The 27,478-nt window shown below is 44.1% G+C and overlaps 2 protein-coding genes across 2 annotated transcripts in view; both read left to right on the top strand.

Annotated features, from left to right (window-relative positions):
- Positions 1–1,747: 1,747 nt before the first annotated feature.
- Positions 1,748–26,537, top strand: LOC135535973 (uncharacterized). Its single transcript, XM_064962377.1, has 4 exons — positions 1,748–2,603; positions 6,411–6,526; positions 10,893–11,786; positions 26,064–26,537. Exons 1-4 carry the CDS (start codon positions 1,796–1,798, stop codon positions 26,535–26,537), a joined length of 2,292 nt encoding a protein of 763 aa, XP_064818449.1. The 5' UTR covers positions 1,748–1,795.
- Positions 26,520–27,478, top strand: part of LOC135535972 (centrosome-associated protein ALMS1-like) — a 28,162-nt gene continuing 27,203 nt past the window's right edge. Inside the window, exon 1 of the mRNA XM_064962376.1 lies at positions 26,520–26,690. Coding sequence (XP_064818448.1) covers positions 26,609–26,690 — 82 coding nt within the window. The 5' untranslated portion in view covers positions 26,520–26,608. The remainder of the gene's footprint in view (positions 26,691–27,478) is intronic.

The raw sequence follows: 27,478 nt of genomic DNA, 5'->3' as shown, positions 1-27,478 counted from the left end.
ATGGGACGCGACCCAGTCGTTCAGTCTTGATGTTCTGTATCTATGGGACGAGACCCAGTCGTTCAGTCTTGTTGTTCTGTATCTATGGGACGCGACCCAGTCGTTCAGTCTAAATGTTCCATTGCCAGACTGGCTGGTAACGTTCTTATCCCTGGCTTGCTTGCTAGCCAACTACGGCTAATTTACAGTCACATCAAACAGCGTAGCCAGAATAACAACAAAGTAGTTGCGTTTGTTGAAGCTGTTTTCTAGTGACGTTTATGTGGATACGTCCATAACAATGAGCGAATGAGGTGCGGTTTCACCCGGCAGAGAAAACATGTTCTCTCATCAGGACACTGTTGTTCAGAGGAGCTTGCCAACAACACAGCTAACACTTCAAACTAGTTGACCTTTGTCTCCATATAGTGGAGATCGAGTTTATAAATTGCCTGGCTGGGCTGATGAGACATTTTATTTTTTTTACATTTTACCTTTATTTTACTAGGCAAGTCAGTTAAGAACAAATTCTTATTTTCAATGACGGCCTAGGAACAGTGGGTTAACTGCCTGTTCAGGAGCAGAGCGACAGATTTGTACCTTGTCAGCTCGGGGATTCGAACTTGCAACCTTTTGGTTACTAGTCCAACACTCTAACCACTAGGCTACCCTGCCACCCCAGACAGTGGATTGTACAGTCAGATGGAACAGAGTAAATAGGCATTTTAACATCATAGATTTAGCCGGTGACAACTTGTGGAATAGACACTGTCTGAAATGCGGTTTTAACCAATCAGCATTCAAGATTAGACCCAAGTAACATCCTCTCCTGTCCCGTGATGTTCCCAGGTGACAGCCCTCATAAAGGAGAGTTCTCCAGGTCCAGCCTGCTGTCTGTGGCCTCAAGCATGTCTCTACCTCTCAGTGTGGACAGCCTCCATCTCCATCCCATAAGGAGCCAGGCAGAGAACACCAGGAGCTGCCTGTCCCCCTCTCCGGGACCAGACAGAGACAGGTCTCCCAGCCAGGGCAGTCTGAGGATGGCCCTCTGCCCCCTGGTTATCTCAGTGGAGACCACAGTGCTCCAGGACTCCCAGCAGGATCCTCACTGCCACCAGCCATCCTCCCCTGCACCACAGTCCACCCAGCCCCTTGACCTCCACATCGACCAGCTCCCTGCACCAGAGTCCAAACATAAAAAGTACCCTGGCTTGCTTCCGAACCTACAGTCCACTGAACAACATCAGAGAGACAGCAGAGTAAATGTCTCTACCCAGGCTGCTATAGAGCTGGCAGGGGGGCTTGAGTCCAGTGCTGACAGCTTATCTCAGTACAGAGACAGGGTCAAAAACAGCTTATCTCACTACAAAGATGGAGAAAGTTTATACAGGAACAGAGACATGGACGGAGACGTCTTGTCTCAGTACAGAGATGGAGACAGAGAAAGTTTATACAGGAACAGAGACATGGACGGAGACGTCTTGTCTCAGTACAGAGACAGTGCAGTAGCATCCTGTCCCCAGGTTTACGCCACCATGGATCGTAGTAATCCTGATGATTCCTTCGTAGGCTCCCAGACTCTGCAGGACATTAGGCTTCTGCTGGGCCGGGCTGAAAACATTGTGTCTGGTGGGTCCTCCACCTCCGGCGCCTCCTCCCACCTCCTCCACTCTGACGACGACATCCTGCTCCTCTCTCTCAGGAGGAAGATGGAGGTATTCCAGGACTCCTCCTTCACCTCCTCCTCTGGTGGGGCCGGGGTGGGGACCCAAGGAGTCACTCCTCCTTGCTTTGGGCCCGCTCCTCCTCTGACTCCATGCTGCCGGCAGTGAGGAAGAAGGAGAGCTCTGCCTACAACGGGGAAGGTCATGTCAGGCTAACCAGAGAAGCAGAGCATCAGTCCACACCCGCCAGAGAGGAGTCTGGGAGACTACTACAGGACAGAGAGCATTATGGGAGATCACATGACAGTTCTGAAGACCGAGAGCGTCATGGGAGATCACATGACAGTTCTGAAGACCGAGAGCATCATGGAAGACCAAGGGACAGTTCTGAAGACAGAGAGCATCATGGGAGATCACATGAAAGTTCTGAAGACAGAGAGCATTATGGGAGACCACCACAGGACAGTTCTGAGCACAGAGAGTATTATGGGAGACCACCACAGGACATCTCTGGCAGTAGCTCCACCTTCCTCCTGACCGAATCCGTGCGGAGGGTGGAGCCTGAGGGCTGCAGTGCTGGCCTCTCGGACACGCGGATTGGCCCTGTGCCGGTCAGCCAACCTGGTCCCTCATTGGGTGATGCTGGCGTTGGCAAACTGCAGCAGGCTCCAACAGTGGGAGGAGGAAACCCAGAAGTGCAGATGGCTCCAGAAGAGGGAAGCTCTTCGTCCTCTTCGTCCTCCTGTCCCGTGGGCTCTGAGCAGGTGTGTGGTCTGTCTGAGCCGGCCCACGGTGGGGATCAGGGTGGAGATGCTCTGAGTGATGGGGGCAGCAGCAGCAGCAGTTCTCTAGCAGCCAGGGTAGCCAGGCTGCTCCAGAGTGAGTCCCCAGCCTCGGTGGCGTCCCTGTCCAGCCGAGCCAGTACCGCCACAGCAGACCTGGAGGAAAGCAGAGCCAGAGGTCAGTAACTATCCCACTACCAAGGCTTGACCCAAATGGAGCCCTATTCTGTAGTGCACTATTTTTGACCAGGGCCTAATGGGCTCTGAGCAAACGTAGGGACACTAAGTAGGGAATAGGGCTCCATTTGAGTGTATGATGCACTAATAGTACCTACCTAGGGTCTGCTTACCACAAGTATTGGGTAGGGACCAACACCGGTAACTGTCCCGGGAACACTTTACACCCCCCCCCCAAAATGTATGACGACATGGAAAATGACAGTATTTTCCCCAATGTGGCACTAATGCAATTCCACAGTATACACATGAGCAGCAGCAGATTGGCTCATTATCCCACCAGGTAGAAGCCTTTAGCCTAGCGTGTTTACTTTACACCAAGTCGCTCTCAGTTCCAAGCACACACATAAACTGCCGGACTGCACACGAGACCCGAATGCAGTTTAAGAGTTCTCATCAGAACTGAAAATTCGATCTTGCTTTGACCCAAGCCCGGTGAGCTGAAGTGTGAGGCCTGGTCTGACCCAAGCCCGGTGAGCTGAAGTGTGAGGCCTGGTCTGACCCAATCCTGGTGGGCTGAAGTATGAGGTCTTGTCTGACCCAAGCCCGGTGAGCTGAGGCCTGGTCTGACCCGAGCCCGGTGAGCTGAGGCCTGGTCTTACCCGAGCCCGGTGAGCTGAGGCCTGGTCTGACCCGAGCCCGGTGAGCTGAGGCCTGGTCTGACCCGAGCCCGGTGAGCTGAGGCCTGGTCTTACCCGAGCCCGGTGAGCTGAGGCCTGGTCTTACCCGAGCCCGGTGAGCTGAGGCCTGGTCTGACCCGAGCCCGGTGAGCTGAGGCCTGGTCTTACCCGAGCCCGGTGAGCTGAGGCCTGGTCTTACCCGAGCCCGGTGAGCTGAGGCCTGGTCTGACCCGAGCCCGGTGAGCTGAGGCCTGGTCTGACCCGAGCCCGGTGAGCTGAGGCCTGGTCTGACCCGAGCCCGGTGAGCTGAGGCCTGGTCTGACCTGAGCCCGGTGAGCTGAGGCCTGGTCTGGTACGACATCACTGAAGTTAAATGATCCCGAAACCGAAATAGAAAAGGCAGATTTCTAGGAAACAGTAAGCTGTATTGATTTAAACTGGGGTTGAAACAGTAAGCTGTATTGATTTAAACTGGGGTTGAAACAGTGAGCTGTATTGATTTAAACTGGGGTTGAAACAGTGAGCTGTATTGATTTAAACTGGGGTTGAAACAGTGAGCTGTATTGATTTAAACTGGGGTTGAAACAGTGAGCTGTATTGATTTAAACTGGGGTTGAAACAGTGAGCTGTATTGATTTAAACTGGGGTTGAAACAGTGAGCTGTATTGATTTAAACTGGGGTTGAAACAGTAAGCTGTATTGATTTAAACTGGGGTTGAAACAGTGAGCTGTATTGATTTAAACTGGGGTTGAAACAGTAAGCTGTATTGATTTAAACTGGGGTTGAAACAGCCATTGGGCCGAGACGAGGAAACAGCCATTGGGCCTAGAAAAAGCCCAGAGGAAAACTCCCCTTAGTTAAGATCAACTGAATTATGAACAGATTGGAATAAAGTAAGCTAATGCAAATAAAGGCATGTCTCAAAGTCTTGCTTACAGTATACTGGAACTCCCTAAGTCATTACCAACTGATATACTCATTATGGGATGGCAGGGTAGCCTAGTGGTTAGAGTGTAGAGGCGGCAGGTAGACTAGTGGTTAGAGTGTAGAGGAGGCAGGTAGCCTAGTGGTTAGAGTGTAGAGGAGGCAGGTAGCCTAGTGGTTAGAGTGTAGGGGCGGCAGGTAGACTAGTGGTTAGAGTGTAGAGGCGGCAGGTATCCTAGTGGTTAGAGTGTAGAGGTGGCAGGTAGCCTAGTGGTTAGAGTGTAGAGGAGGCAGGTAGCCTAGTGGTTAGAGTGTAGAGGCGGCAGGTAGCCTAGTGGTTAGAGTGTAGAGGCGGCAGGTAGCCTAGTGGTTAGAGTGTAGGGGCGGCAGGTAGCCTAGTGGTTAGAGTGTAGAGGCGGCAGGTAGCCTAGTGGTTAGAGTGTAGGGGCGGCAGGTAGACTAGTGGTTAGAGTGTAGAGGCGGCAGGTATCCTAGTGGTTAGAGTGTAGAGGTGGCAGGTAGCCTAGTGGTTAGAGTGTAGAGGAGGCAGGTAGCCTAGTGGTTAGAGTGTAGAGGCGGCAGGTAGACTAGTGGTTAGAGTGTAGAGGAGGCAGGTAGCCTAGTGGTTAGAGTGTAGAGGAGGCAGGTAGCCTATTGGTTAGAGTGTAGGGGCGGCAGGTAGACTAGTGGTTAGAGTGTAGGGGCGGCAGGTAGACTAGTGGTTAGAGTGTAGGGGCGGCAGGTAGACTAGTGGTTAGAGTGTAGAGGCGGCAGGTAGACTAGTGGTTAGAGTGTAGAGGAGGCAGGTAGCCTAGTGGTTAGAGTGTAGAGGAGGCAGGTAGCCTAGTGGTTAGAGTGTGGAGGCGGCAGGTAGCCTAGTGGTTAGAGTGTAGAGGAGGCAGGTAGCCTAGTGGTTAGAGTGTAGGGGCGGCAGGTAGACTAGTGGTTAGAGTGTAGGGGCGGCAGGGAGCCTAGTGGTTAGAGTGTAGGGACGGCAGGTAGCCTAGTGGTTAGAGTGTAGGGGCGGCAGGTAGACTAGTGGTTAGAGTGTAGGGGCGGCAGGGAGCCTAGTGGTTAGAGTGTAGGGGCGGCAGGGAGCCTAGTGGTTAGAGTGTAGGGCCGGCAGGGAGCCTAGTGGTTAGAGTGTAGAGGAGGCAGGGAGCCTAGTTGTGATCGTGTCGGGGCGGTAGGTAGCCTAGTGGTTAGAGTGTAGGGACGTCAGGTAGCCTAGTGGTTAGAGTGTAGGGGCGGCAGGTAGACTAGTGGTTAGAGTGTAGGGGCGGCAGGGAGCCTAGTGGTTAGAGTGTAGGGCCGGCAGGGAGCCTAGTGGTTAGAGTGTAGAGGAGGCAGGGAGCCTAGTTGTGATCGTGTCGGGGCGGTAGGTAGCCTAGTGGTTAGAGTGTAGAGGAGGCAGGGAGCCTAGTTGTGATAGTGTCGGGGCGGTAGGTAGCCTAGTGGTTAGAGTGTTGGGGCGGCAGGTAGCCTAGTGGTTAGTGTAGGGGCGGCAGGTAGACTAGTGGTTAGTGTAGGGGCGGTAGGTAGCCTAGTGGTTAGAGTGGAGAGGAGGCAGGTAGCCTAGTGGTTAGAGTGGAGAGGAGGCAGGTAGCCTAGTGGTTAGAGAAATGGTTAGAAAATGGTCTAATTCACACACTCAAAATAACATCCCAGTCATCCCTACTGCCTCTGATCTGGAGGACTTTCTAAACACATGCTTCATTTGTAAATGAAGAGTTGGACAGTGCCCCTGGCTGTCTGTAAATTAAACACAACAAGACAATGGTGCCGTCTGGTTTGCATTTACATTTAAGTTTGCTTCATATTAGGAATTTTAAAAGATTTTTAGCCTACTTTTCCTTTTGATACTTGAGTAAATTTTAGCAATTACATTTACTTTTAAATATATAAATATATTTAAGTATATTTAAATATACTAAGGATATATTTAAAACCAAATACCTTTACACTTTTCTTTCAAGTAGTATTTTACTGGGTGACTTTGACTTTCACTTGAGTCATTTTCTACTAAGGTGTCTTTACTTTTACTACAGTATGACACTTGGGTACTTTTTCCCACCAATGTTCCCGGGACACTCTGGATAAATACTAATTATTTTTTTAAAAAGCTAATTAAAGATCATTCCCAGGTTATAACATACATGTTGATGTTTGTATCCCAACTTGCCCTGATTGTGTGAACCCCCAGAGTGGCTGAGGCTGAAGGTGTTGGGGCAGCACTGTGAAACTCTGGAGCTCAACACGGAGGATAGACAACGCATAGAAGAGATCAAGAGAGAGATACTCTTTAAACACCCACTACAGGTACTATCGTAGTCACTCAATACCAAACACCCACTACAGGTACTATCTTAGTCACTCAATACCAAACACCCACTACAGGTACTATCTTAGTCACTCAATACCAAACACCCACTACAGGTACTATCCTAGTCACTCAATACCAAACACCCACTACAGGTACTATCCTAGTCACTCAATACCAAACACACACTAAAGGTACTATCTTAGTCACTCAATACCAAACACACACTAAAGGTACTATCTTAGTCACTCAATACCAAACACCCACTACAGGTACTGTCTTCGTCACTCAATACCAAACACCCACTACAGGTACTATCTTAGTCGCTCAATACCAAACACCCACTACAGGTACTATCTTAGTCACTCAATACCAAACACCCACTACAGGTACTGTCTTCGTCACTCAATACCAAACACCCACTACAGGTACTGTCTTAGTCACTCAATACCAAACACCCACTACAGGTACTATCTTAGTCACTCAATACCAAACACCCACTACAGGTACTATCTTAGTCACTCAATACCAAACACCCACTACAGGTACTATCCTAGTCACTCAATACCAAACACACACTACAGGTACTATCTTAGTCACTCAATACCAAACACCCACTACAGGTACTATCATAGTCACTCAATACCAAACACCCACTACAGGTACTATCTTAGTCACTCAATACCAAACACCCACTACAGGTACTATCCTAGTCACTCAATACCAAACACCCACTACAGGTACTATCTTAGTCACTCAATACCAAACACCCACTACAGGTACTATCATAGTCACTCAATACCAAACACCCACTACAGGTACTATCCTAGTCACTCAATACCAAACACCCACTACAGGTACTATCCTAGTCACTCAATACCAAACACCCACTACAGGTACTGTCTTAGTCACTCAATACCAAACACCCACTACAGGTACTATCTTAGTCACTCAATACAAAACACCCACTACAGGTACTATCTTAGTCACTCAATACCAAACACCCACTACAGGTACTATCCTAGTCACTCAATACCAAACACCCACTACAGGTACTGTCTTAGTCACTCAATACCAAACACCCACTACAGGTACTACCAGGAATCACTCCTGAACACCAAATGTATAGGCAAGGCTCAACTTCCTCACTCTCTGTTTTAAACCATGTGAATGTTGTCTCATTTTGATGCTAGCCTCCTCTCCTTGGACTGCCCAGGTGTGGTGGGTAAGGTAACTGTGAGGTGTGTCAGTCTCAGGCATGGTGTGGTGTTCCAAGAAATCTGTTTACGAACCTGTTACACCAACTAGCCTATCCTAGCATCTCAGCAGGTTTTTAGATGTTTCACAATGTTGTTGTAGTCCTGAACTAGCTCATCTTATCCACCTTGTCAAGGGCTTGATAATGAGTTGACTATCTCCGGAATAGATGAAACACGTGGAATGGCTGGGTGTGGTGGTTCTTCAAGCATGTTGTTTTATCAAACCTGTTGTAGTCATATTACACAGGCTCCGACGCCCGTCGCATGTGGCAAGGGGCTACAGTCCATTACGGATTACAAAGGAAGACCCAACCGTGATCTGCCCAACGATGCCTCTCTGCCAGACAAACTCACTGCATTTTACATCCGACAAAAACAACACAGAGTCGTGCATGAGGGCACCCGCTGACCCAGAGGACTGTGGCAAGGGGCTAGAGTCCATTACGGATTACAAAGGAAGACCCAACCGTGATCTGCCCAACGATGCCTCTCTACCAGACAAACTCACTGCATTTTACATCCGACAAAAACAACACAGAGTCGTGCATGAGGGCACCCGCTGACCCAGAGGACTGTGGCAAGGGGCTAGAGTCCATTACGGATTACAAAGGAAGACCCAACCGTGATCTGCCCAACGATGCCTCTCTACCAGACAAACTCACTGCATTTTACATCCGACAAAAACAACACAGAGTCGTGCATGAGGGCACCCGCTGACCCAGAGGACTGTGGCAAGGGGCTAGAGTCCATTACGGATTACAAAGGAAGACCCAACCGTGATCTGCCCAACGATGCCTCTCTACCAGACAAACTCACTGCATTTTACATCCGACAAAAACAACACAGAGTCGTGCATGAGGGCACCCGCTGACCCAGAGGACTGGGTTATCGCGCTCTCAGTCAAGTCCGGACTGTATTTCCCGGGGCGAGTTCCCAGCATGCACAGTCCAGCTGGCAGGCCTATTGACTGTTATTTTCAACCTCTCCTCGTCCCAGTCTGTAATGCCCACATGTCTCAAGCTGACCACCATCGTTCCTGTTCCCAAGAACTCTTGAGGCTACCTGCCACAATGACTACCACCCTGTAGCACTCACACCTGTAATCATGAAGTGTTTTGAAAGGCTGGTTATGGTTAACATCAACTCCACCATCCCTGACACCCATGACCCACTCCAATGTGCATGCTGCCCCGCAGCAGATCCATAGACAACGCAATATCAATTGCACTCCACACTTCCCTAACCCACCGAGATAAGCGGAATACCTATGTGACAATGCTGTTCATTGACTACAGCTCAGCGTTCAACCCCAGTCCCCTCCAAGCTCGTCACTAAGCTTGTGTCCCTGGGACTGAACACCTCCCTATTCAACCGAATCCTAGGGGGAGGGGGGCAGCTGGATCCTAGGGGGAGGGGGGCAGCTGGATCCTAGGGAGAGGGGGGCAGCTGGATCCTAGGGGGAGGGGGGCAGCTGGATCCTAGGGGGAGGGTGGCAGCTGGATCCTAGGGGGAGGGTGGCAGCTGGATCCTAGGGAGAGGGGGCAGCTGGATCCTAGGGGAGGGGGCAACTGGATCCTAGGGGGAGGGGGCAGCTGGATCCTAGGGGAGGGGGCAGCTGGATCCTAGGGGGAGGGGGCAGCTGGATCCTAGGGGGAGGGGGGCAGCTGGATCCTAGGGGGAGGGTGGCAGCTGCATCCTAGGGGAGGGTGGCAGCTGGATCCTAGGGGGAGGGTGGCAGCTGGATCCTAGGGGGAGGGGGCAGCTGGATCCTAGGGGGAGGGGGGCAGCTGGATCCTAGGGGGAGGGGGCAGCTGGATCCTAGGGGAGGGTGGCAGCTGGATCCTAGGGGGAGGGTGGCAGCTGGATCCTAGGGGGAGGGGGCAGCTGGATCCTAGGGGGAGGGTGGCAGCTGGATCCTAGGGGGAGGGTGGCAGCTGGATCCTAGGGGGAGGGGGGCAGCTGGATCCTAGGGGGAGGGTGGCAGCTGGATCCTAGGGGGATGGTGGCAGCTGGATCCTAGGGGGAGGTTGGCAGCTGGATCCTAGGGGGAGGGGGCAGCTGGATCCTAGGGGGAGGGGGCAGCTGGATCCTAGGGGAGGGGGGAAGTGGTACTGGAACAACAAGTCTGACACTAACAGGCTTCTGAACAGCTTTTACTCCCCAGGACATAGACTGCAAATACTTAACAAAATGGCTACACAGACTATCTGCCTCGACTACTTTATCCTGTCTTGACTTCTACTTTATCCTGCCTCGACTTCTACTTTATCCTGCCTCGACTTCTACTTTATCCTGCCTCGACTTCTACTTTATCCTGCCTCGACTTCTACTTTATCCTGCCTCGACTTCTACTTTATCCTGCCTCGACTTCTACTTTATCCTGCCTCGACTTCTACTTTATCCTGTCTGGACTTCTACTTTATCCTGCCTCGACTTCTACTTTACCCTGCCTCGACTTCTATTTAAAAAATAATAATAATATTTGACTGAGTCTGCACACTCAACACATTGACACTACCACACACACACTCGCATAACACACAAACATACTGACTCACTCACTCACTCACTCACTCACTCACTCACTCACTCACTCACTCACTCACTCACTCACTCACTCACTCACGCACACACACTCACATATCATCATCCATAGTTGCTGCTGCTACTCTATCATCTTGATGCCTAGTCACCTTCACCCTATACAAACCTGCCCCTACCACTCCAGTATCCCTGCACATTGTAAGTATAGAATTGGCACTGATCTTGATTACTGCATTGTTGGGAAAGAACAAGCAAGAAAGGCATTTCACTGTGCAGAAAAAGTTGATCTCATGGCTCCACTGCGGTTGGAGGCAGCATGGCGTTTGTAGTGGTGGGATGGTTGTGGCGTTTTGGGACGTGTGTCTTCTCCAGCATGCTGTTCAGTGGTGTGGTGTGTAGACAAGTCTTCTACAGATCGTTTCCTTTCTACTTTATGTGCGATTGAAGTCATCAAAAGCACTCAACTGGTTCAGTCTTGTATTTTGGGAGAGATGATTTAGGAGTTAACGGCGCTTTTTATTTTTCTGGTCAGTTGATTGTGGTTTTTTTCTCCTTGGTTCAGAACCCGAGGAGCACGGACACGGACAGCAGTGCTGCGTCCAGCCTTGTAGGTCCAGGGGGCCTGCCTCCCTCCCTACCCCAGCCTGAGGAGCAGTTGGTTGGGGAGCAGAAGCAGTTCAGGGCCCTGAAGGCAGCTGAGGACTGTCTGTCCCACCAGCTACAGCAGCTGAGCAGGAACCCGTTTGCCGACAGCGTTGAGCTGCGTACCCCTCTAAGGCAGGACCTAGAGGGCCGGGTCAGACAGATCGCCCTCCGAGAGGGGTTATACGTCCTCCCTAGAGCGCACCCTCCACCCCTCACCTCCATCACCATTGCCACCTCCCGCCGCTCCCCCCTCCCCGAGCCTCTACAGGTGTCCCAGTTCACCTTAGAAGGGGTCTCCCAACCCACAGTGCAGGGGTGGCTACCTCAGACACCGCCCCAGCAGCAGGGGAGGGAGAGCACCACCAACTCGACACACTGCTCCGTGTCCAGAGACACGACCACCATGACTGGATCACAGGCCAACAGCAGCAGTCTGTACCCCAGAGACAGAAAGACACGCCTGGGCCAGGAGCCGGGCCAGGAGCCGAGACAGGAGCCAGGCCAGGAGCCGAGACAGGAGCCGGGCCAGGAGCCGAGACAGGAGCCGAGACAGGAGCCGAGACAGGAGCCGAGACAGGAGCCGGGCCAGGAGCCGAGACAGGAGCCGAGACAGGAGCCGAGACAGGAGCCGGGCCAGGTGCCGAGACAGGAGCCGGGCCAGGAGCCGAGACAGGAGCCGGGCCAGGTGCCGGGCCAGGAGCCGAGACAGGAGCCGAGACAGGTGCCGGGCCAGGAGCCGAGACAGGAGCCAGGCCAGGTGCTGAGACAGGAGCCGAGACAGGAGCCGAGACAGGAGCCGGGCCAGGAGCAGGTAGAATCCCGGCTGAATCTATCTTTACCTCTTACTGACTAAAGAACTTACACTGTTATTCACACTCAGATCTGTTATAGACTGACACTGATATAGACTGACACTGTTATAGACTGACACCGTTATAGACTGACACTGTTATAGACTAACACTGTTATAGACTGACACGGTTATAGACTAACACTGTTATAGACTGACACTGTTAATCACACTCAGATCTGTTATAGACTGACACTGTTATAGACTGACACTGTTATAGACTGACACTGTTATAGACTGACACTGTTAATCACACTCAGATCTGTTATAGACTGACACTGTTATAGACTGACACTGTTATAGACTGACACTGTTATAGACTGATACTGTTAATCACACTCAGATCTGTTATAGACTGACACTGTTATTCACACTCAGATCTGTTATAGACTGACACTGTTATAGACTGACACTGTTATAGACTGACACTGTTATAGACTGACACTGTTAATCACACTCAGATCTGTTATAGACTGACACTGTTATTCACACTCAGATCTGTTATAGACTGACACTGTTATAGACTGACACTGTTATAGACTGACACTGTTATAGACTGACACTGTTATAGACTAACACTGTTATAGACTGACACTGTTATAGACTGACACTGTTAATCACACTCAGATCTGTTATAGACTGACACTGTTATAGACTGACACTGTTATAGACTGACACTGTTATAGACTGACACTGTTATTCACACTCAGATCTGTTATAGACTGACACTGTTATAGACTGACACTGTTATAGACTGACACTGTTATAGACTAACACTGTTATAGACTGACACTGTTATTCACACTCAGATCTGTTATAGACTGACACTGTTATAGACTGACACTGTTATAGACTGACACTGTTATAGACTGACACTGTTATAGACTGACACTGTTATTCACACTCAGATCTGTTATAGACTGACACTGTTATAGACTGACACTGTTATAGACTGACACTGTTATAGACTAACACTGTTATAGACTAACACTGTTATAGACTGACACTGTTATAGACTAACACTGTTATAGACTGACACTGTTATAGACTGACACTGTTAATCACACTCAGATCTGTTATAGACTGACACTGTTATTCACACTCAGATCTGTTATAGACTGACACTGTTATAGACTGACACTGTTATAGACTGACACTGTTATAGACTGACACTGTTATAGACTGACACTGTTATAGACTAACATTGTTAATCACACTCAGATCTGTTATAGACTGACACTGTTAATCACACTCAGATCTGTTATAGACTGACACTGTTATAGACTGACACTGTTATAGACTGACACTGTTATAGACAGACACTGTTATAGACTGACACTGTTATAGACTGACACTGTTATAGACTGACACTGTTATAGACTGACACTGTTATAGACTAACACTGTTATAGACTGACACTGTTATAGACTGACACTGTTATAGACTGACACTGTTATAGACTGACACTGTTATAGACAAAACACTGTTATAGACTAACACTGTTATAGACTGACACTGTTAATCACACTCAGATCTGTTATAGACTGACACTGTTATAGACTGACACTGTTAATCACACTCAGATCTGTTATAGACTGACACTGTTATAGACTGACACTGTTATAGACTGACACTGTTATAGACTGACACTGTTATAGACTGACACTTATAGACTGACACTGTTATTCACACTCAGATCTGTTATAGACTAACACTGTTATAGACTGACACTGTTATAGACTGACACTGTTAATCACACTCAGATCTGTTATAGACTGACACTGTTATAGACTGACACTGTTATAGACTGACACTGTTATAGACTGACACTGTTATAGACTGACACTTATAGACTGACACTGTTATTCACACTCAGATCTGTTATAGACTAACACTGTTATAGACTGACACTGTTATAGACTGACACTGTTATAGACTGACACTTATAGACTGACACTGTTATTCACACTCAGATCTGTTATAGACTAACACTGTTATAGACTAACACTGTTATAGACTAACACTGTTACAGACTAACACTGTTACAGACTAACACTGTTAATCGCACTCAGATCTGTTATAGACTAACACTGTTATAGACTAACACTGTTATAGACTAACACTGTTATAGACTGACACTGTTATAGACTGACACTGTTATAGACTAACACTGTTATAGACTGACACTGTTATAGACTAACACTGTTATAGACAAACACTGTTATAGACAAACACTGTTATAGACTGACACTGTTATAGACTGACACTGTTAATCACACTCAGATCTGTTATAGACTGACACTGTTATTCACACTCAGATCTGTTATAGACTGACACTGTTATAGACTGACACTGTTATAGACTGACACTGTTATAGACTGACACTGTTATAGACTAACATTGTTAATCACACTCAGATCTGTTATAGACTGACACTGTTAATCACACTCAGATCTGTTATAGACTGACACTGTTATAGACTGACACTGTTATAGACTGACACTGTTATAGACTGACACTGTTATAGACTAACACTGTTATAGACTGACACTGTTATAGACTGACACTGTTATAGACAAACACTGTTATAGACTAACACTGTTATAGACTGACACTGTTAATCACACTGAGATCTGTTATAGACTGACACTGTTATAGACTGACACTGTTAATCACACTCAGATCTGTTATAGACTGACACTGTTACAGACTAACACTGTTATAGACTGACACTGTTATAGACTGACACTGTTAATCACACTCAGATCTGTTATAGACTGACACTGTTATAGACTAACACTGTTATAGACTGACACTGTTAATCACACTCAGATCTGTTATAGACTGACACTGTTACAGACTGACACTGTTATAGACTAACACTGTTATAGACTGACACTGTTATAGACTAACACTGTTATAGACAAACACTGTTATAGACTGACACTGTTATAGACTAACACTGTTAATCACACTCAGATCTGTTATAGACTGACACTGTTATAGACTGACACTGTTATAGACTAACACTGTTATAGACTGACACTGTTATAGACTGACACTGTTAATCACACTCAGATCTGTTATAGACTGACACTGTTATAGACTGACACTGTTATAGACTAACACTGTTATAGACTGACACTGTTATAGACTGACACTGTTAATCACACTCAGATCTGTTATAGACTGACACTGTTATAGACTGACACTGTTATAGACTAACACTGTTAATCACACTCAGATCTGTTATAGACTGACACTGTTATAGACTGACACTGTTATAGACTGACACTGTTAATCACACTCAGATCTGTTATAGACTGACACTGTTATTCACACTCAGATCTGTTATAGACTGACACTGTTATAGACTGACACTGTTAATCACACTCAGATCTGTTATAGACTGACACTGTTATAGACTGACACTGTTATAGACTGACACTGTTAATCACACTCAGATCTGTTATAGACTGACACTGTTATAGACTAACACTGTTATAGACTGACACTGTTAATCACACTCAGATCTGTTATAGACTGACACTGTTATAGACTGACACTGTTATAGACTGACACTGTTAATCACACTCAGATCTGTTATCTGTATAGACTGACACTGTTATAGACTAACACTGTTATAGACTGACACTGTTAATCACACTCAGATCTGTTATAGATTGACACTGTTATAGACTGACACTGTTATAGACTGACACTGTTAATCACACTCAGATCTGTTATAGACTGACACTGTTATAGACTGACACTGTTAATCACACTCAGATCTGTTATAGACTGACACTGTTATAGACTAACACTGTTATAGACTGACACTGTTATAGACTGACACTGTTATAGACTGACACTGTTAATCACACTCAGATCTGTTATAGACTGACACTGTTATAGACTGACACTGTTAATCACACTCAGATCTGTTATAGACTGACACTGTTATAGACTAACACTGTTATAGACTGACACTGTTAATCACACTCAGATCTGTTATAGATTGACACTGTTATAGACTGACACTGTTATAGACTGACACTGTTAATCACACTCAGATCTGTTATAGACTGACACTGTTATAGACTGACACTGTTACAGACTGACACTGTTATAGACTGACACTTATAGACTGACACTGTTATTCACACTCAGATCTGTTATAGACTAACACTGTTATAGACTAACACTGTTATAGACTAACACTGTTATAGACTAACACTGTTATAGACTAACACTGTTATAGACTAACACTGTTATAGACTGACACTGTTATAGACTGACACTGTTATAGACTGACACTGTTATAGACTAACACTGTTAATCACACTCAGATCTGTTATAGACTAACACTGTTATAGACTGACACTGATATAGACTGACACTGATATAGACTGACACTGTTATAGACTGACACTGTTATAGACTGACACTGTTATAGACTGACACTGTTATAGACTAACACTGTTAATCACACTCAGATCTGTTATAGACTAACACTGTTATAGACTAACACTGTTATAGACTAACACTGTTATAGACTGACACTGTTATAGACTGACACTGTTATAGACTGACACTGTTATAGACTGACACTGTTATAGACTGACACTGTTAATCACACTCAGATCTGTTATAGACTGACACTGTTATAGACTAACACTGTTATAGACTGACACTGTTAATCACACTCAGATCTGTTATAGACTGACACTGTTATAGACTGACACTGTTATAGACTGACACTGTTAATCACACTCAGATCTGTTATAGACTGACACTGTTATAGACTGACACTGTTAATCACACTCAGATCTGTTATAGACTGACACTGTTATAGACTAACACTGTTATAGACTGACACTGTTAATCACACTCAGATCTGTTATAGATTGACACTGTTATAGACTGACACTGTTATAGACTGACACTGTTAATCACACTCAGATCTGTTATAGACTGACACTGTTATAGACTGACACTGTTACAGACTGACACTGTTATAGACTGACACTTATAGACTGACACTGTTATTCACACTCAGATCTGTTATAGACTAACACTGTTATAGACTAACACTGTTATAGACTAACACTGTTATAGACTAACACTGTTATAGACTAACACTGTTATAGACTAACACTGTTATAGACTGACACTGTTATAGACTGACACTGTTATAGACTGACACTGTTATAGACTGACACTGTTACAGACTGACACTGTTATAGACTGACACTTATAGACTGACACTGTTATTCACACTCAGATCTGTTATAGACTAACACTGTTATAGACTAACACTGTTATAGACTAACACTGTTATAGACTAACACTGTTATAGACTGACACTGTTATAGACTAACACTGTTATAGACTGACACTGTTAATCACACTCAGATCTGTTATAGATTGACACTGTTATAGACTGACACTGTTATAGACTGACACTGTTAATCACACTCAGATCTGTTATAGACTGACACTGTTATAGACTGACACTGTTACAGACTGACACTGTTATAGACTGACACTTATAGACTGACACTGTTATTCACACTCAGATCTGTTATAGACTAACACTGTTATAGACTAACACTGTTATAGACTAACACTGTTATAGACTAACACTGTTATAGACTAACACTGTTATAGACTGACACTGTTATAGACTGACACTGTTATAGACTGACACTGTTATAGACTAACACTGTTAATCACACTCAGATCTGTTATAGACTAACACTGTTATAGACTGACACTGATATAGACTGACACTGATATAGACTGACACTGTTATAGACTGACACTGTTATAGACTGACACTGTTATAGACTGACACTGTTATAGACTGACACTGTTATAGACTAACACTGTTAATCACACTCAGATCTGTTATAGACTAACACTGTTATAGACTAACACTGTTATAGACTAACACTGTTATAGACTGAAACTGTTATAGACTGACACTGTTATAGACTGACACTGTTATAGACTGACACTGTTAATCACACTCAGATCTGTTATAGACTGACACTGTTATAGACTAACACTATTATAGACTGACACTGTTATAGACTGACACTGTTATTCACACTCAGATCTGTTATAGACTGACACTGTTATAGACTGACACTGTTATAGACTGACACTGTTATAGACTAACACTGTTATAGACTGACACTGTTATTCACACTCAGATCTGTTATAGACTGACACTGTTATAGACTAACACTGTTATAGACTGACACTGTTAATCACACTCAGATCTGTTATAGATTGACACTGTTATAGACTGACACTGTTATAGACTGACACTGTTAATCACACTCAGATCTGTTATAGACTGACACTGTTATAGACTGACACTGTTACAGACTGACACTGTTATAGACTGACACTTATAGACTGACACTGTTATTCACACTCAGATCTGTTATAGACTAACACTGTTATAGACTAACACTGTTATAGACTAACACTGTTATAGACTAACACTTTTATAGACTAACACTGTTATAGACTGACACTGTTATAGACTGACACTGTTATAGACTGACACTGTTATAGACTGACACTGTTACAGACTGACACTGTTATAGACTGACACTTATAGACTGACACTGTTATTCACACTCAGATCTGTTATAGACTAACACTGTTATAGACTAACACTGTTATAGACTAACACTGTTATAGACTAACACTGTTATAGACTGACACTGTTATAGACTGACACTGTTATAGACTGACACTGTTATTCACACTCAGATCTGTTATAGACTGACACTGTTATAGACTGACACTGTTATAGACTGACACTGTTATAGACTAACACTGTTATAGACTAACACTGTTATAGACTGACACTGTTATAGACTGACACTGTTATAGACTGACACTGTTATAGACTGACACTGTTATAGACTGACACTGTTAATCACACTCAGATCTGTTATAGACTGACACTGTTATTCACACTCAGATCTGTTATAGACTGACACTGTTATAGACTGACACTGTTATAGACTGACACTGTTATAGACTGACACTGTTATAGACTGACACTGTTATAGACTAACATTGTTAATCACACTCAGATCTGTTATAGACTGACACTGTTAATCACACTCAGATCTGTTATAGACTGACACTGTTATAGACTGACACTGTTATAGACTGACACTGTTATAGACTGACACTGTTATAGACTGACACTGTTATAGACTGACACTGTTATAGACTGACACTGTTATAGACTAACACTGTTATAGACTGACACTGTTATAGACTGACACTGTTATAGACTGACACTGTTATAGACTGACACTGTTATAGACTGACACTGTTATAGACAAACACTGTTATAGACTAACACTGTTATAGACTGACACTGTTAATCACACTCAGATCTGTTATAGACTGACACTGTTATAGACTGACACTGTTAATCACACTCAGATCTGTTATAGACTGACACTGTTATAGACTGACACTGTTATAGACTGACACTGTTATAGACTGACACTTATAGACTGACACTGTTATTCACACTCAGATCTGTTATAGACTAACACTGTTATAGACTGACACTGTTATAGACTGACACTGTTAATCACACTCAGATCTGTTATAGACTGACACTGTTATAGACTGACACTGTTATAGACTGACACTGTTATAGACTGACACTGTTACAGACTGACACTTATAGACTGACACTGTTATTCACACTCAGATCTGTTATAGACTAACACTGTTATAGACTAACACTGTTATAGACTGACACTGTTATAGACTGACACTGTTATAGACTGACACTGTTAATCACACTCAGATCTGTTATAGACTGACACTGTTATAGACTGACACTGTTAATCACACTCAGATCTGTTATAGACTGACACTGTTATAGACTAACACTGTTATAGACTGACACTGTTAATCACACTCAGATCTGTTATAGATTGACACTGTTATAGACTGACACTGTTATAGACTGACACTGTTAATCACACTCAGATCTGTTATAGACTGACACTGTTATAGACTGACACTGTTACAGACTGACACTGTTATAGACTGACACTTATAGACTGACACTGTTATTCACACTCAGATCTGTTATAGACTAACACTGTTATAGACTAACACTGTTATAGACTAACACTGTTATAGACTAACACTGTTATAGACTAACACTGTTATAGACTAACACTGTTATAGACTAACACTGTTATAGACTGACACTGTTATAGACTGGCACTGTTATAGACTGACACTGTTATAGACTAACACTGTTAATCACACTCAGATCTGTTATAGACTAACACTGTTATAGACTGACACTGATATAGACTGACACTGATATAGACTGACACTGTTATAGACTGACACTGTTATAGACTGACACTGTTATAGACTGACACTGTTATAGACTAACACTGTTAATCACACTCAGATCTGTTATAGACTAACACTGTTATAGACTAACACTGTTATAGACTAACACTGTTATAGACTGACACTGTTATAGACTGACACTGTTATAGACTGACACTGTTATAGACTGACACTGTTATAGACTGACACTGTTAATCACACTCAGATCTGTTATAGACTGACACTGTTATAGACTAACACTGTTATAGACTGACACTGTTAATCACACTCAGATCTGTTATAGACTGACACTGTTATAGACTGACACTGTTATAGACTGACACTGTTAATCACACTCAGATCTGTTATAGACTGACACTGTTATAGACTGACACTGTTAATCACACTCAGATCTGTTATAGACTGACACTGTTATAGACTAACACTGTTATAGACTGACACTGTTAATCACACTCAGATCTGTTATAGATTGACACTGTTATAGACTGACACTGTTATAGACTGACACTGTTAATCACACTCAGATCTGTTATAGACTGACACTGTTATAGACTGACACTGTTACAGACTGACACTGTTATAGACTGACACTTATAGACTGACACTGTTATTCACACTCAGATCTGTTATAGACTAACACTGTTATAGACTAACACTGTTATACCAATTTGTAAGTCGCTCTGGATAAGAGCGTCTGCTAAATGACTTAAATGTAAATGTAAATGTAGACTAACACTGTTATAGACTAACACTGTTATAGACTAACACTGTTATAGACTGACACTGTTATAGACTGACACTGTTATAGACTGACACTGTTATAGACTGACACTGTTACAGACTGACACTGTTATAGACTGACACTTATAGACTGACACTGTTATTCACACTCAGATCTGTTATAGACTAACACTGTTATAGACTAACACTGTTATAGACTAACACTGTTATAGACTAACACTGTTATAGACTGACACTGTTATAGACTGACACTGTTATAGACTGACACTGTTATAGACTGACACTGTTATTCACACTCAGATCTGTTATAGACTGACACTGTTATAGACTGACACTGTTATAGACTAACACTGTTATAGACTAACACTGTTATAGACTGACACTGTTATAGACTAACACTGTTATAGACTGACACTGTTATAGACTGACACTGTTAATCACACTCAGATCTGTTATAGACTGACACTGTTATTCACACTCAGATCTGTTATAGACTGACACTGTTATAGACTGACACTGTTATAGACTGACACTGTTATAGACTGACACTGTTATAGACTAACATTGTTAATCACACTCAGATCTGTTATAGACTGACACTGTTAATCACACTCAGATCTGTTATAGACTGACACTGTTATAGACTGACACTGTTATAGACTGACACTGTTATAGACTGACACTGTTATAGACAGACACTGTTATAGACTGACACTGTTATAGACTGACACTGTTATAGACTGACACTGTTATAGACTGGCACTGTTATAGACTAACACTGTTATAGACTGACACTGTTATAGACTGACACTGTTATAGACTGACACTGTTATAGACTGACACTGTTATAGACAAACACTGTTATAGACTAACACTGTTATAGACTGACACTGTTAATCACACTCAGATCTGTTATAGACTGACACTGTTATAGACTGACACTGTTAATCACACTCAGATCTGTTATAGACTGACACTGTTATAGACTGACACTGTTATAGACTGACACTGTTATAGACTGACACTGTTATAGACTGACACTTATAGACTGACACTGTTATTCACACTCAGATCTGTTATAGACTAACACTGTTATAGACTGACACTGTTATAGACTGACACTGTTAATCACACTCAGATCTGTTATAGACTGACACTGTTATAGACTGACACTGTTATAGACTGACACTGTTATAGACTGACACTGTTATAGACTGACACTTATAGACTGACACTGTTATTCACACTCAGATCTGTTATAGACTAACACTGTTATAGACTGACACTGTTATAGACTGACACTTATAGACTGACACTGTTATTCACACTCAGATCTGTTATAGACTGACACTGTTATAGACCTACACTGTTATAGACTAACACTGTTAATCACACTCAGATCTGTTATAGACTAACACTGTTATAGACTGACACTGTTATAGACTGACACTGTTATAGACTGACACTTATAGACTGACACTGTTATTCACACTCAGATCTGTTATAGACTAACACTGTTATAGACTAACACTGTTATAGACTAACACTGTTACAGACTAACACTGTTAATCGCACTCAGATCTGTTATAGACTAACACTGTTATAGACTAACACTGTTATAGACTAACACTGTTATAGACTAACACTGTTATAGACTGACACTGTTATAGACTGACACTGTTATAGACTAACACTGTTATAGACTGACACTGTTATAGACTAACACTGTTATAGACAAACACTGTTATAGACAAACACTGTTATAGACTGACACTGTTATAGACTGACACTGTTAATCACACTCAGATCTGTTATAGACTGACACTGTTATTCACACTCAGATCTGTTATAGACTGACACTGTTATAGACTGACACTGTTATAGACTGACACTGTTATAGACTGACACTGTTATAGACTGACACTGTTAATCACACTCAGATCTGTTATAGACTGACACTGTTAATCACACTCAGATCTGTTATAGACTGACACTGTTATAGACTGACACTGTTATAGACTGACACTGTTATAGACAAACACTGTTATAGACTAACACTGTTATAGACTGACACTGTTATAGACTGACACTGTTATAGACAAACACTGTTATAGACTAACACTGTTATAGACTGACACTGTTAATCACACTGAGATCTGTTATAGACTGACACTGTTATAGACTGACACTGTTAATCACACTCAGATCTGTTATAGACTGACACTGTTACAGACTAACACTGTTATAGACTGACACTGTTATAGACTGACACTGTTAATCACACTCAGATCTGTTATAGACTGACACTGTTATAGACTAACACTGTTATAGACTGACACTGTTAATCACACTCAGATCTGTTATAGACTGACACTGTTACAGACTGACACTGTTATAGACTAACACTGTTATAGACTGACACTGTTATAGACTAACACTGTTATAGACAAACACTGTTATAGACTGACACTGTTATAGACTAACACTGTTAATCACACTCAGATCTGTTATAGACTGACACTGTTATAGACTGACACTGTTATAGACTAACACTGTTATAGACTGACACTGTTATAGACTGACACTGTTAATCACACTCAGATCTGTTATAGACTGACACTGTTATAGACTGACACTGTTATAGACTAACACTGTTATAGACTGACACTGTTATAGACTGACACTGTTAATCACACTCAGATCTGTTATAGACTGACACTGTTATAGACTGACACTGTTATAGACTAACACTGTTAATCACACTCAGATCTGTTATAGACTGACACTGTTATAGACTGACACTGTTATAGACTGACACTGTTAATCACACTCAGATCTGTTATAGACTGACACTGTTATTCACACTCAGATCTGTTATAGACTGACACTGTTATAGACTGACACTGTTAATCACACTCAGATCTGTTATAGACTGACACTGTTATAGACTGACACTGTTATAGACTGACACTGTTAATCACACTCAGATCTGTTATAGACTGACACTGTTATAGACTAACACTGTTATAGACTGACACTGTTAATCACACTCAGATCTGTTATAGACTGACACTGTTATAGACTGACACTGTTATAGACTGACACTGTTAATCACACTCAGATCTGTTATAGACTGACACTGTTATAGACTGACACTGTTAATCACACTCAGATCTGTTATAGACTGACACTGTTATAGACTAACACTGTTATAGACTGACACTGTTAATCACACTCAGATCTGTTATAGATTGACACTGTTATAGACTGACACTGTTATAGACTGACACTGTTAATCACACTCAGATCTGTTATAGACTGACACTGTTATAGACTGACACTGTTAATCACACTCAGATCTGTTATAGACTGACACTGTTATAGACTAACACTGTTATAGACTGACACTGTTATAGACTGACACTGTTATAGACTGACACTGTTAATCACACTCAGATCTGTTATAGACTGACACTGTTATAGACTGACACTGTTAATCACACTCAGATCTGTTATAGACTGACACTGTTATAGACTAACACTGTTATAGACTGACACTGTTAATCACACTCAGATCTGTTATAGATTGACACTGTTATAGACTGACACTGTTATAGACTGACACTGTTAATCACACTCAGATCTGTTATAGACTGACACTGTTATAGACTGACACTGTTACAGACTGACACTGTTATAGACTGACACTTATAGACTGACAGTGTTATTCACACTCAGATCTGTTATAGACTAACACTGTTATAGACTAACACTGTTATAGACTAACACTGTTATAGACTAACACTGTTATAGACTAACACTGTTATAGACTAACACTGTTATAGACTGACACTGTTATAGACTGACACTGTTATAGACTGACACTGTTATAGACTGACACTGTTATAGACTAACACTGTTAATCACACTCAGATCTGTTATAGACTAACACTGTTATAGACTGACACTGATATAGACTGACACTGATATAGACTGACACTGTTATAGACTGACACTGTTATAGACTGACACTGTTATAGACTGACACTGTTATAGACTAACACTGTTAATCACACTCAGATCTGTTATAGACTAACACTGTTATAGACTAACACTGTTATAGACTAACACTGTTATAGACTGACACTGTTATAGACTGACACTGTTATAGACTGACACTGTTATAGACTGACACTGTTATAGACTGACACTGTTAATCACACTCAGATCTGTTATAGACTGACACTGTTATAGACTAACACTGTTATAGACTGACACTGTTAATCACACTCAGATCTGTTATAGACTGACACTGTTATAGACTGACACTGTTATAGACTGACACTGTTAATCACACTCAGATCTGTTATAGACTGACACTGTTATAGACTGACACTGTTAATCACACTCAGATCTGTTATAGACTGACACTGTTATAGACTAACACTGTTATAGACTGACACTGTTAATCACACTCAGATCTGTTATAGATTGACACTGTTATAGACTGACACTGTTATAGACTGACACTGTTAATCACACTCAGATCTGTTATAGACTGACACTGTTATAGACTAACACTGTTATAGACTAACACTGTTATAGACTAACACTGTTATAGACTGACACTGTTATAGACTAACACTGTTATAGACTGACACTGTTATAGACTGACACTGTTATAGACTGACACTGTTATAGACTGACACTGTTATAGACTAACACTGTTAATCACACTCAGATCTGTTATAGACTAACACTGTTATAGACCTACACTGTTATAGACTGACACTGTTAATCACACTCAGATCTGTTATAGATTGACACTGTTATAGACTGACACTGTTATAGACTGACACTGTTATAGACTAACACTGTTATAGACTAACACTGTTATAGACTGACACCGTTATAGACTGACACTGTTATAGACTAACACTGTTAATCACACTCAGATGACCCGGTGTTTAAGAAAAGGAATGTCCTCTGGACACTAACACTGTCACACTCTCTCTCCCTCTCCCCCCTCTTCCTCGGTCTCCCTCCTCTTCCTCTGTCTCCCTCTCTCCCATCCAGCTGCCTGGTATAGACCAAGAGAACCCCTTTACTGGTCCCCCCCACTCTGCAGCTCCTCTCCCTCTGACCCCAGTCATGTACGGGCAGATTTCCCGGTCTCACCCCGACGAAGGACGTCCTGGGTCCATCGTGGGTTCTGGAGCAGACTGGGTCTCTGGAGCTTGGACCACCAGGACAGGTCAGGTCTCCCACCTCCACGTCACCCTCTCCCCTGGTCCTAAAGGGGCTGAAGAGTCCCGGAGACTTCTGTCCTTTGCTCCTGTCAGACACTCCTCTGCCGTCTCCAGCAGTGTTGACGAAGACGAGAGCCTAGGTTACGCCCCGAGCCTGCTCCGGCCAATAAGACGGGGTCGCAGGAGAACAGAGATCCAATTTGGAGACGGGGGCAGGAGACGGCCGACGCCTCAGTCCAGATCACCACGGCAACGGCAACCTCCACCTTCCCACAATGCTTCACACCTCCCCAGAGGCTGACTGGTACCGGTCCGTCTCGGCAGGCGGCGCTGACGGTTCTGTTGCCGTATAAACCACACGGTAGTGAGGAGATGTTCTACGTACCCCAGACGCATCCTGAGCCACAGCTTTCCCCCATACGATCTGACTCCACCATGGAGAGTTCCCACCCAGGTACAACATCTCTTATCTAGCTGGTTAAAATACATTATTTAGACGTTTCTAAACTATCTATAGTGACGCTAGCAGACTGACAGGTATTCCAAGGCATTCAATAATGAATGATCCCCTCGGTCTGGAGAACTCCTGAAGGCTAACTTAGATCGTACTGTAATAGATGCAGCCCTCTGGCCCCTCCTCTGGTCTCTCTTCTGGCCCCTCCTCCTGTCTCTCTTCTGGCCCCTCCTCTGGGCTCTCTTCTGGCCCCTCCTCTGGGCTCTCTTCTGGCCTCTCCTCTGGGCTCTCTTCTGGCCCCTCCTCTGGGCTCTCTTCTGGCCTCTCCTCTGGTCTCTCTTCTGGCCTCTCCTCTGGTCTCTCTTCTGGCCCCTCCTCTGGACTCTCTTCTGGCCCCTCCTCTGGTCTCTCTTCTGGCCCCTCCTCTGGTCTCTCTTCTGGCCTCTCCTCTGGTCTCTCTTCTGGCCTCTCCTCTGGTCTCTCTTCTGGCCCCTCCTCTGGTCTCTCTTCTGGCCCCTCCTCTGGTCTCTCTTCTGGCCCCTCCTCTGGTCTCTCTTCTGGCCCCTCCTCTGGTCTCTCTTCTGGCCCCTCCTCTGGTCTCTCTTCTGGCCCCTCCTCTGGTCTCTCTTCTGGCCCCTCCTCTGGTCTCTCTTCTGGCCCCTCCTCCTGTCTCTCTTCTGGCCTCTCCTCTGGCCTCTCTTCTGGCCTCTCCTCTGGCCTCTCTTCTGGCCCCTCCTCTGGGCTCTCTTCTGGCCTCTCCTCTGGACTCTCTTCTGGCCCCTCCTCCT

Source organism: Oncorhynchus masou, unplaced genomic scaffold (assembly GCF_036934945.1).
Source record: "Oncorhynchus masou masou isolate Uvic2021 unplaced genomic scaffold, UVic_Omas_1.1 unplaced_scaffold_539, whole genome shotgun sequence".
NCBI classification, from domain to species: domain Eukaryota; kingdom Metazoa; phylum Chordata; class Actinopteri; order Salmoniformes; family Salmonidae; genus Oncorhynchus; species Oncorhynchus masou.
Note: the sequence above shows the minus strand (reverse complement) of the source record. Positions and strands in the feature narration are given on the sequence as shown.